The sequence below is a fragment of the Oncorhynchus mykiss genome, chromosome 15, assembly GCF_057628025.1.
Source record: "Oncorhynchus mykiss isolate SJ-2025 chromosome 15, ASM5762802v1, whole genome shotgun sequence".
Classification (NCBI taxonomy): Eukaryota; Metazoa; Chordata; class Actinopteri; order Salmoniformes; family Salmonidae; genus Oncorhynchus; species Oncorhynchus mykiss.
In genome coordinates this window covers 4,796,367-4,809,427 of record NC_143036.1, presented here as the reverse complement: position 1 = coordinate 4,809,427, position 13,061 = coordinate 4,796,367, and the positions used below count along the sequence as shown (strand labels likewise).

At 38.1% G+C, this 13,061-nt stretch overlaps 1 protein-coding gene across 1 annotated transcript; it reads right to left on the bottom strand.

Annotated features, from left to right (window-relative positions):
- Positions 1-6,215: 6,215 nt before the first annotated feature.
- LOC110489525 (elongin-C) lies at positions 6,216-8,887 on the bottom strand. The gene is made up of 4 exons (XM_036945670.2): positions 8,744-8,887; positions 8,282-8,315; positions 7,365-7,508; positions 6,216-6,621 (listed from the first exon to the last, which is right to left on the bottom strand). The coding sequence occupies exons 2-4, from the start codon at positions 8,283-8,285 to the stop codon at positions 6,431-6,433; spliced, it is 339 nt and encodes a 112-aa protein (XP_036801565.1). The 5' UTR covers positions 8,286-8,315; positions 8,744-8,887; the 3' UTR covers positions 6,216-6,430.
- Between the last annotated feature and the right edge of the window lie 4,174 nt (positions 8,888-13,061).

The window sequence follows — 13,061 nt, the reverse complement described above, 5'->3', positions numbered from 1 at the left end:
GGGGTTAGAGACAAGCCAGCACGGCGTTGGGGGAAAAAAAGATAACTGAAGGCCAATGACCTCTAGTAGTGTCAGTGAAATAAAGGGCCCTTTCAAACTGTTTCTCAGATTCCACAGATTTTCCTGGAGATAAATCATAACCAATTTTATGTGCGGAACAGTGAAGAGCATTGATGGTTGTAACAACAGGCTGTTGAATGCCAGCCTACCAACACGATAATCATACCTCAGTCAGCACACAGAGATACATTTTTTTAGCACAAATTCCCAGATATGGTTATTTTTCATTCTGAACATAGATTTCTCTGGATGAACCAGTGTGTTCGCTGTGAATATTCTCTTCACTTCACGGGCCCCTTTGTCCTGTTGTCTCTGCCCAACAATGTTTGTACCATGTTATGTGCTGCTGCCATGCTGTTGTTATGTTGTGCTGCTGCCATGCTGTTGTTATGTTGTGCTGCTGCCATGTTGATGCTACCATGTTGTTGTCATGTTGTGCTGCTGCCATGTTGTTGTCATGTTGTGTTGCTAACATGTTGTTGTCATGTTGTGATGCTACCATGTTGTGATGCTACCATGCTGGGTTGTCATGTTGTGTTGCTACCATGCTGGGTTGTCATGTTGTGTTGCTACCATGTTGTTGTCATGTTGTGTTGCTACCATGTTGTTGTCATGTTGTGTTGCTACCATGTTGTTGTCATGTTGTGATGCTACCATGTTGTTGTCATGTTGTGCTGCTGCCATGTTGTTGTCATGTTGTGTTGCTAACATGTTGAAGTCATGTTGTGATGTTACCATGTTGTGATGCTACCATGCTGGGTTGTCATGTTGTGTTGCTACCATGCTGGGTTGTCATGTTGTGTTGCTACCATGTTGTTGTCATGTTGTGTTGCTACCATGTTGTTGTCATGTTGTGTTGCTACCATGTTGTTGTCATGTTGTGATGCTACCATGTTGTTGTCATGTTGTGCTGCTGCCATGTTGTTGTCATGTTGTGTTGCTAACATGTTGAAGTCATGTTGTGATGTTACCATGTTGTGATGCTACCATGCTGGGTTGTCATGTTGTGTTGCTACCATGCTGGGTTGTCATGTTGTGTTGCTACCATGTTGTTGTCATGTTGTGTTGCTACCATTTTGGTGTCATGTTGTGTTGCTACCATGGTGTGTTGTCATGTTGTGTTGCTGCCATGTTGTTGTCATGGTGTGTTGCTATCATGGTGTGTTGTCATGTTGTGTTGCTACCATGTTGTTGTCATGTTGCTACCATGCTGGGTTGTCATGTTGTGTTGCGACCATGTTGTTGTCATGTTGTGTTGCTACCATGTTGTTGTCATGTTGTATTGCTACCATGTTGTTGTCATGTTGTGTTGCTACCATGCTGTGTTGTCATGTTTTGTTGCTACCATGTTGTTGTCATGTTGTGTTGCTACCATGTTGTTGTCATGTTGTGTTGCTATTATGGTGTGTTGTCATGTTGTGTTGCTACCATGTTGTTGTCATGTTGTGTTGCTACCATGTTGTGCTGCTGCCATGTTGTGTTGCTACCATGTTGTTGTCATGTTGTGTTGCTACCATGCTGTTGTCATGTTGTGTTGCTGCCATGCTATGTTGTCATCTTTAGGTCTCTCTTTATGTAGTGTTGTGTTGTCTCTCTTGTTGTGATGTGTGTTTTGTCCTATATTTTTATTTTATTGATTTGTATTTTTAACCCAAACCCCGGAGGAGGCCTTTTGCATTTCGGTAGACCGTCATTGTAAATAAGAAATTTGTTCTTAACTGACTTGCCTAGTTAAATAAAGGTTAAACTAAATTAAAATAAAACGATCAGTCCCCGTGCCTTCAGAAAGTATTCATACCCCTTTCCTTATTCCACATTTTGCCATGTTACAGCCAATTCAAAATGGATTAAATAGACACATAATACCCCATATTCACAAAGTGAACATGTTTTCGACATTTCAGAACATTTTTGGAAAATGAATTAGAGAAATATCTAATTTACATACAGTACCAGTCACACATTTGGACACACCTACTCATTCAAGGGTTTAAAAAAAAGACATCAACACTATGAAATAACATGTAAGGTATCATGTTGTAACCAAAAAAGTGTTAAACAAATCAAAATATATTTTATATTTGAGATTCTTCAAAGTAGCCACCCTTTGCCTTGATGACAGTTTTGCATACTCTTGGCGTTCTCTCAACCAGCTTCATGAAGTAGTCACCTGGAATGCATTTCAATTAACAGGTGTGCCTTGTTAAAAGTTAATTTGTGGAATTTCTTTCCTTTTTATTGCATTTGAGCCAATCAGTTGTGTTGTGACAAGGTAGGGCTGGTATACAGAAGATAGTTTTATTTGGTAAAAACACAAATATACATCATGGCAAGAACTGCTCAAATAAGCAAAGAGAAACGACAGTCTATCTTTACTTTAAGACATGAAGATCAGTCAATACGGAACATTTCAATAACTTTTAAAGTTTTAAAGTTTATCGCAAAAACCGTCAAGCTCTATGATGAAACTGTCTCTCATGAGGACCATCACAGGAAAGGAAGACCCAGAGTTACCTCTGCTGCAGAGGATACGTTCATTAGAGTTACCTGCCTCAGAAATTGCAGGCCAAATAAATGCTTCACAGACACATCTCAACATCAACTGCTCAGAGGAGACTAATTGAATCAGGCCTTCATGTTCGAATTGCTGCAAAGAAACAATTACTAAAGGACACCAAATAGAAGAAGAGACTTGCTTGGGCCAAGAAACATTAGCAATGGACATTAGACCGGTGGAAATCTGTCCTTTCGTCTGATGAGTCCAAATTTGAGATTTTTGGTTCCACTGCCGTGTCTTTGTGAGATGCAGAGTAGATGAACGGATGCTCTCCACTTATGTGGTTCGTGGTTCCCACCATGAAGCACGGAGGAGGAGGTGTGATGGTGCTTTGCTAGTGATACTGTCTGTGATATATTTAGAATTCAAGGCACACTTTACCAGTCTGGCTACCATAGCATTCTACAGCGATACGCCATCCCATCTGGGTTGTGCTTAGTGGGACTATCATTTGTTTTTCAACAGGACAATGACCCAACACACCTCTAGGCTGTGTAAGGGCTATTTGACCAAGGAGAGTGATGGAGTGCTGCATCAGATGACCTGGCCTCCACAATCACCCGACCTCAACCCAATTGAGATGGTTTGGGATGAGTTGGACCGCAGAATGAAGGAAAAGCAGCCAACAAGTATTCAGCATATGTGGGAACTCCTTCAAGACTGTTGGAAAAGCATTCCAGGAGAAGCTGGTGGAGAGAATGTCAAGAGTGTGCAAAGCTGTCATTTATGGCAAAGGGTGGCTACTTTGAAGAATCTAAAATATTAAATATATTTTGAATTTGCTTAACACTTTTTTCATTACTACATGATTCCATGTGTGTTATTTCATAGTGTTGATGTGTTCACTATTATTCTACAACGTAGAAAATAGTAAAACATAAAGAAAAACCATTGGATGAATAGGTAGGTGTGTCCAAACGTTTCACTGGTACTGTAAGTATCTACAATACATTTTAGAAGCACCTTTGGCTTATGGTTTGCAGCTGTAAGAGCTTTCCACACCTGTATTGTGCAACATTTACCTGTTATTTTATGAAAATTCTTCAAGCTCTGTCAAATTGGTTGTTGATTTTTGCTAGACAACAGTTTTCAGGTCTTGCCATAGATTTTCAAGTAGATTTAAGTTAAAACTATAACTCGGCCACTGAGGAACCTTCTTCCTTGTAAGCAACTCCAGGTGTAGATTTTTGCCTTTGTGTTTTAGGCTATTGTCCTGCTGAAAGGTGAATTCATCTCCCAGTGTCTGGTGGAAAGCAGACTGAACCAGGTTTTCCTCTAGGATTGTTCCTGTGCTTAGCTCCATTTTATTTATTTTTTTATGCCCATAAAACTCTCCAGTCTTTAACAATTATAAGCATACCCATAACATGATGCAGCCACCACTATTCTTGAAAATATGGAGAGTGGTACTCAGTAATGTGTTGGATTTGCCCCAAACATAAACATTTGTTTTAAGGACAGAAAGGTAATTGCTTTGCCAATATTTTTGACTTGTTGCAAACAGGATGCATGTTTTGGAATATTTTTTATTCTGTACAGGTTTCCTCCTTTTCCCTCTGTCAACTAAGTTAGTATTGTGGAGTAACTACAATGTTGTTGATCCATCCTCAGTTTTCTCCTATCACAGCCATTAAACTCTTGACAGTTTTTAAGTCACCATTGGCCTCATTTGTTAAAACCCTGAGCAGTTTCCTTCCTCTCTGGCAACTGAGTTAGAAAGGACGCCTGTATCTTTGTAGTGACTGGGCGTATTGATACACCATCCAAAGTGTAATTAATAACTTCACCATGCTCAAAGGGATATTACATGTGTACTATTATTTTTTTTTACCCATCTACCAACAGGTGTCCTTCTTTGCGAGGCATTGGAAAACCTCCCTGGTCTTTGTGGTTGAATCTGTTTTTGAAATTCACGGCACGACTGAGGGACCTCACAGATAATAGATAATAATAATAGATATGTGTGGGGTACAGATATGAGGTAGTCATTCAAAACTCATGTTAAACAATATTATTGTACAATACGATTATGTCCATGCAACTTATGTGAATTGTTAAAGCACATTTTTACTCCTGAACTTTAGGTTTACCATAACAAAGGAGTTGAATACTTTATTAACTCGAGACATTTCATGTATAATTAATTATTAAAATTTATTCCAAATCAAATCGTATTTTATTGGTCGGATACACATATTTAGCAGATGTTATTGGTCCATATTTAACAGATGTTATTGGTCGCATACACATATTTAGCAGATGTTATTGCGGGTGTAGAAAAATGCTTGTGTTCCACTTTGACTTTATGGGGGTGATGTGTGTAGGCCAGTGACACAAATCTAAATGTAATCTATTTTCTATTCAGGCTGTTACACAACATAATGTTGAAAAGGTCTAGGGAATAATTTCTTAAGGCACTATGCCAGCTGTGTTTTTGCAGAGACAGCCAGATAATGTGACTCCCAACGTTGTTGAGGACCTTTTAAGGTCATACGCACAGCCTCTCCTGTGATGAGAAAGAGTCAGGAGCGCTGGTCAGATGTCTAAGAGGCTTCAGTGAAATTAGTGCAGGGGGAAGAAAAAAAAACACTCTCTCTTCTCCTATGAGGGAGAACATTACTACAATGTTGAACAGTGTCTTCACCTATGGAGGCTGGTGAGAGGAAGCATAGGAGGACCGGCTCATTGTCATGGAATATATGGGCCGGTATCAAAGACATCAAACACACAGAAGTTCCGTTCCATAAATTCCATACCAGCAATTTCAATGAACCCATCCTCCTATATCTCCGCACACCAGCCTCCACTGGTCTTCTCTCTGATGTAATAAAGAGATGTGATCCATCGTCATTATATTATTTTGTCAATGGAGTCATCAGACATAAAGGTAGTTGACTGTATTAGTCTGCCTCGATACCTGAGGTTTTATGTGGGCAGATACTCATCGGCCCGTATCCATCTAGCGTCTCAGAGAAGCAGTGCTGATCTGGGATCAGGTCCACCCTGCCCATGTTATTTTATTATCTAAAACGCAAAAACCGAGTCCACTCTTTACTGGAGGCGTGCGACATGACCCTGTCTATGGATGGGTACTCCATATACCATCACACCAGTATGACCCTATGAACACATTATCAGGAACAGATAACTGAACTCCTAGAGGTTGATGGCCCAGGGGAACAACACCTTTATATTAGGTTAGACTATTCTGCCAGGCTTGTGTCCACTAGAACCTAACTGGATAAATATGGACTGAAACAGGGGAAGGACTACCCGACCACGGGTATATGGACTGAAACAGGGGAAGGACTACCCGACCACGGCCCTATAAGAAACCCGTTTTCATCGTAAACCATTTTTGACATGGTTTGCTAATGTGCACTAATGAATATAAACCAGGCCAACAGACCTTCAATATCTATTCTGTTCTAATTCAATGTAAAAAAAAAAAAAAAAAAAGCTGTAAACACTAAACATAAAAGGGGAGCCATTTGGCACCAAAACACTCAGGCATACTTTATTGTGGTGGGGAGGTAAAGGAATGATTGGGTACGACAACGGGGGGAGGGAGGGGGTGAGGGGAAGCCACTTTGTCACATTCTAGAGCAGCCATATCAGTTTATTAGATTAAGATTCAAATCTTTACTACCAGAATGTAGACAAAACATGGTGCAAAACAAACCAAAACAAAAAAAACATTTGACATACTGACACAACTTACTCATCATTCACTTTTGTTTTTATATCTGAAGCAACAAGTTAAATAGTCAAAAAAAAAAAAGGTTTTACACTGCTACATTTCTTTTGAAGTTTTTAACAATCCAAGAAGTTTGCAGCCATGAGTAGTTCCAGGGCGATCTCAGGGGCGATGGGGAACTCTGGGATTTCCGTGGAGCTGTTGGTGTAGCGGACCTTGTAGGTGAAGTACATGCACACCTTGGACAGGACATGGGAGGGGATCTCTCTGAAGTTCACTTCGTTGGTTTCATTCTCTGCAAACTGACCTGGAGAAAAAGGGAGAAGTGACACATTAGGATGATGTAAATCCCCAACACATTATCCTGAATGTCTGCTTACCTCCTGGCCCACTCATCCAAATCAGAGTTTAGATAGGAGCTAGATGAGAAACCTGTTTTTTTGTTGTCATGTGATGCAGCTTGATATACATCTCCTGGACAGGACACGAATCTATCGCAAGGGTCTTACCCCTTAATGCTGAGTGCCAAGCACCGTTTCCCATTTTAAAAAGACTTTGGTATGACTCGGCCAGGGATCAAACTCTCAACCTTCCAATCTCAGAGCAGACACTAACCACTAGGCCACTGAGTTGGTAGACCAGCACCAGGCACAATCTTTGCTAAATCAAACACTGCTTACCTGGCGTTGATGGTCCCTGAAGTCAAGGGCTTACCTGGTCCACTCAACATGGCTTTGATGGTCCCTGAAGTCAAGGGCTTACCTGGTCCACTCAACATGGCTTTGATGGTCCCTGAAGTCAAGGGCTTACCTGGTCCACTCAACATAGCTTGGATGGTCCCTGAAGTCAAGGGCTTACCTGGTCCACTCAACATGGCTTGGATGGTCCCTGAAGTCAAGGGCTTACCTGGTCCACTCAACATAGCTTGGATGGTCCCTGAAGTCAAGGGCTTACCTGGTCCACTCAAAATGGCTTGGATGGTCCCTGAAGTCAAGGGCTTACCTGGTCCACTCAACATGGCTTGGATGGTCCCTGAAGTCAAGGGCTTACCTGGTCCACTCAACATGGCTTTGATGGTCCCTGAAGTCAAGGCGTGTTCCCTCTTCACTATGAATTCATGGCCATCAGAAGAGATCAGCTTCACATACATGGCATCTGGGCCCTCACAGCCACCGTAGGTCTTCTCTTCACCATCTAATGAGGGGGCAGAGGCAAAAGTAAGACTGCTGAAACTGGGGTGGCAAGGTAGCCTAGTTGTTAGAGCGTAGAGGCGGCAGGGTAGCCTAGTGGTTAGAGCGTAGAGGCGGCAGGGTAGCCTAGTGGTTAGAGCGTTGGACTAATAACCGAAAGTTTGCAAGATTGAATCCCCGAGCCGACAAGGTAAAAATCTGTCGTTCTACCCCTGAACAAGGCAGTTAACCCACTGTTCCTATGCCGTCATTGAAAATAAGATTTAGTTAACTGACTTGCCTAGTTAAATAAAAAAAGGTAAAATAAAACCCTAATTTCAATTTGTTGGTAATTTTTTGCATTATCCATTATATTAACCAGACACTCAAGTGGCCGGTGCAACAATGGAGAAACATTTCTTAAATGGAAGGCAAGATCAAATCAAATTTGATTAGTCATATATGCGCTCCGGTACCGCTTGCCGTGCGGTAGCAGAGAGAACATTCTTTGACTGGGGTGGCTGGAGTCTGACACTTCTTAGGGACATCCTCTGACACCGCCTGGTATAGAGGTCCTGGATGGCAGTACAACTTTTATTTTAGCAAATAAGCAATAAGACACCTTAAAAAAAAAAAAACACGATACTGCTACCTGCTGGAGAATATAGATTTTGGGCCCAGTTATCCCTCTCGCCTTGCTCTCTCTGCGAGTAATTCTTTTTTCCACGAGGTGCCATTTTGTCATTCATTATCTTGACAACAAACATTGAAACATGTCAACTGAACAATTCCACTCACCCATGTTATCTTCAAAATCGAAAAACTCTTGTCCCTGAAACAAACAGACGACTTCTGTTAAAAATCACTATGGTCACACTTCAAAATGTCTAATTGCAGGTGGCTGGCTAGATACCGTTAGCTGGCTAATTAATAACAAACACTGTAGCATTTTATTTGGTAGCTAAACGCGTTACATATTTTTTATATATTTTACATGGCATCCCTCAAATAGTTGAAAGCCTGAATCGGAGACGCGCCCATGATCTAACCCCTACCCGTTAAAACAGCTGAAGCACCAAGCTATCAGAAGGTAGCTATGTTAGCTAGCTGGCTAACCAGTCGTTACCTTCCAGTTGGACAAACAATCAAGGTACCAAAAATACAGCTATATATTCCGATGACAAATACATCTTACAATATAGAGATTTATGCGATATTAGTGATATAGTATCATAACAAAAATATAATTATGTTCATTACCACACAATAGTTGAATGTTGAGGTGTCGGCTAGCAAGATATTTTGACACAGGAAACGGTTCCGCTAAATAGTGTTGCGCGTCTGTAATTCAATCCGGAGGATACCGCACAATAGGTGATACAAGTTCCCGCTTACATTGGTTCTGGTCTGACATTTGTTTAAGGTTGACATAAATAAATCTAATCTGGTGGTGGAATGTATCAAATATTTTCAAGGTTTAATAGAGGTGCATTTAACAAAGCAAAACATTTATAGGGTTTCCTGACTTTTTTACCTTCATTTTCAAGATATCTGTTGCATGGTTTTGCAATGTAGAATGGGGCGACACCGCAGCTCTGTGGAAAAAAAGCAGTAGTACAAAAACGTCACAGAACAACAACAATAGCAGCAACACTGCAAAGGAAGTAGTATAATAATATTTCGTTATAGTAGATGTTTCCATACGGTTAGAGGGAATTATCCTTCATTGGGCCATCGATATGATTAATCGAAGTTTGTTTAATTTCAATTTCAATAATTATACTAAACTGGTGCAGTGCAAGATAGGATTGTTAACCCAACTGTCTCTCCAGGGGGCGCCTTAGACTGCTGCTCCATTCAGAAGGCTTGGTCTCCATCCTAAATGGCACCCTATTCCCTACACAGAGCACTATGCCCTATGGGCCCTGGTCAAAAGTAGTGCACTATGCCCTATGGGCCCTGGTCAAAAGTAGTGCACTATAAAGGGAATAGGGTGCCATTTTAGGACGTACCTTTGGTCTGGCTAGGCTAACACGCTAATGTAGCGCTGGCACTGCTGTTCAGGCCTGTCAGCCCTAGTCCTGACAGGGGACAGCAACTGCTGGCGGACAGACACACACCCCAACAGCCCCCTGCCCTACCACAGGCCTTATCAACATAGGCCTGAAAGAGAGAGAAAGAGAGAGAAGACAGAGAGAGAGAGAGGGTGGTGGTGGTGAATGTGTGTATGACATCTGTACCTAGGTTTATATCAGTGTTGTTTTGTGTATTTGTACTGATAAGATATTTATACTTGTCAGACCAATAGAGCACTTTGAATTGTCAATGTGTGTGTTGGCTGAGAGAGAGAGAAGTAATGAGAGAGAGAGGGTAGAGAGAGAGAGTGAGACAGAGAGGGTAGAAAGAGAGAGAGAGGAAGAGGTAGAGCGAGAGAGAGTAGAGACAGAGCGAGAGGGCGAGGTAGAGAGAAAGAGAGAGTGAGAGCGAGGAAGAGAGAGAAAGGGAGAGAGAGAGAGACAGAGAGAGAGAGAGAGACAGAGAGAGAGAGAGAGAGAGAGACACATAGAGAGAGAGAGAGAGAGAGAGGGATATGGAGTGAGAGTGATAGTGTGGGTTACAGGTGGATAGGTTGGCAGGGATCTGCTGAGCGTGTCAAACAGGAAAGTGTGACCTTAGTCATGATGAGTGTGGATCACCCATACTAGCCAAGTCAGCGACCTGACTTTAGTAAGTGCGACATACACGTGTGAAAGACAGAGAGAGAGAGAGATGGAGTGTGTGTGTCACTGTCCTCTCTCGTGTGTGTGTGTGTGTGTGTGTGTGTGTGTGTGTGTGTGTGTGTGTGTGCACTTGTGTGTGTGTGTGTTCTACTTTGTAGAACATGATTCATACTGTATCTCATTCCCTCATCATATTGTTACAGATTGATCATGTCTCATGTACAGTTTAGCATGGTTCTCAGTTAGAGCCTGAGTGGATCATCTGATACATCTGATACTACAAACACATTATTCTAACACAGTATACTACTAACACATTATACTACTAACACATTATACTACTAACATATTATACTACTAACACATTATACTAACACATTATAATACTAACACATTATACTACTAACACATTATACTACTAACACATTATACTACTAACATATTATACTACTAACACATTATACTAACACATTATTCTAACACATTATACTACTAACACATTATACTACTAACACATTATACTACTAACACATTATACTACTAACACATTATACTACTAACACATTATACTACTAACACATTATACTAACACAGTATACTACTAACACATTATACTACTAACACATTATACTACTAACACATTATACTACTAACACATTATACTACTAACACATTATACTACTAACACATTATACTACTAACACATTATACTAACACATTATACTAACACATTATACTAACACATTATACTACTAACACATTATACTACTAACACATTATACTAACACAGTATACTACTAACACATTATACTACTAACACATTATACTACTAACACATTATACTAACACATTATAATACTAACACATTATACTAACACATTATACTACTAACACATTATACTACTAACACATTATACTAACACATTATACTAACACATTATACTACTAACACATTATACTACTAACACATTATACTAACACATTATACTACTAACACATTATACTACTAACACATTATACTAACACATTATACTACTAACACATTATACTAACACATTATAATACTAACACATTATACTACTAACACATTATACTACTAACACATTATACTAACACATTATAATACTAACACATTATACTACTAACACATTATACTAACACATTATACTAACACATTATACTACTAACACATTATACTACTAACACATTATACTACTAACACATTATACTACTAACACATTATACTACTAACACATTATACTAACACAGTATACTACTAACACATTATACTACTAACACATTATACTACTAACACATTATACTACTAACACATTATACTACTAACACATTATACTACTAACACATTATACTAACACATTATACTACTAACACATTATACTACTAACACATTATACTACTAACACATTATACTAACACATTATACTAACACATTATACTAACACATTATACTAACACATTATACTAACACATTATACTACTAACACATTATACTACTAACACATTATACTAACACAGTATACTACTAACACATTATACTACTAACACATTATACTACTAACACATTATACTAACACATTATAATACTAACACATTATACTAACACATTATACTACTAACACATTATACTACTAACACATTATACTAACACATTATACTAACACATTATACTACTAACACATTATACTACTAACACATTATACTAACACATTATACTACTAACACATTATACTACTAACACATTATACTAACACATTATACTACTAACACATTATACTAACACATTATAATACTAACACATTATACTACTAACACATTATAATACTAACACATTATATTACTAACACATTATACTACTAACACATTATACTACTAACACATTATACTAACACATTATAATACTAACACATTATACTACTAACACATTATACTAACACATTATACTAACACATTATACTACTAACACATTATAATACTAACACATTATACTAACACATTATACTACTAACACATTATACTACTAACACATTATACTACTAACACATTATACTACTAACACATTATACTAACACATTATACTACTAACACATTATACTACTAACACATTATACTAACACATTATACTACTAACACATTATACTAACACATTATAATACTAACACATTATACTACTAACACATTATAATACTAACACATTATATTACTAACACATTATACTACTAACACATTATACTACTAACACATTATACTAACACATTATAATACTAACACATTATACTACTAACACATTATAATACTAACACATTATACTACTAACACATTTTAATACTAACACATTATACTACTAACACATTATACTACTAACACATTATACTAACACATTATAATACTAACACATTATACTACTAACACATTATAATACTAACACATTATACTACTAACACATTATACTACTAACACATTATACTACTAACACATTATACTAACACATTATACTACTAACACATTATACTACTAACACATTATACTACTAACACATTATACTACTAACACATTATACTAACACATTATACTACTAACACATTATACTACTAACACATTATACTACTAACACATTATAATAATAACACATTATAATAACACATTATAATAACGCATTATAATAATAACACATTATACTACTAACACATTATACTAACACATTATACTACTAACACATTATACTAACACAATATAATACTAACACATTATACTACTAACACATTATACTAACACAATATAATACTAACACATTATACTAACACATTATACTACTAACACATTATAATACTAACACATTA

Coding starts and splice junctions, on each gene's coding strand:
- LOC110489525 (XM_036945670.2), bottom strand. Junction 6,622..7,364: donor AGCCATGTTGAGTGGACCAG/GTAAGCCCTTGA, acceptor CTTTTTCTCCAG/GTCAGTTTGCAGAGAATGAA.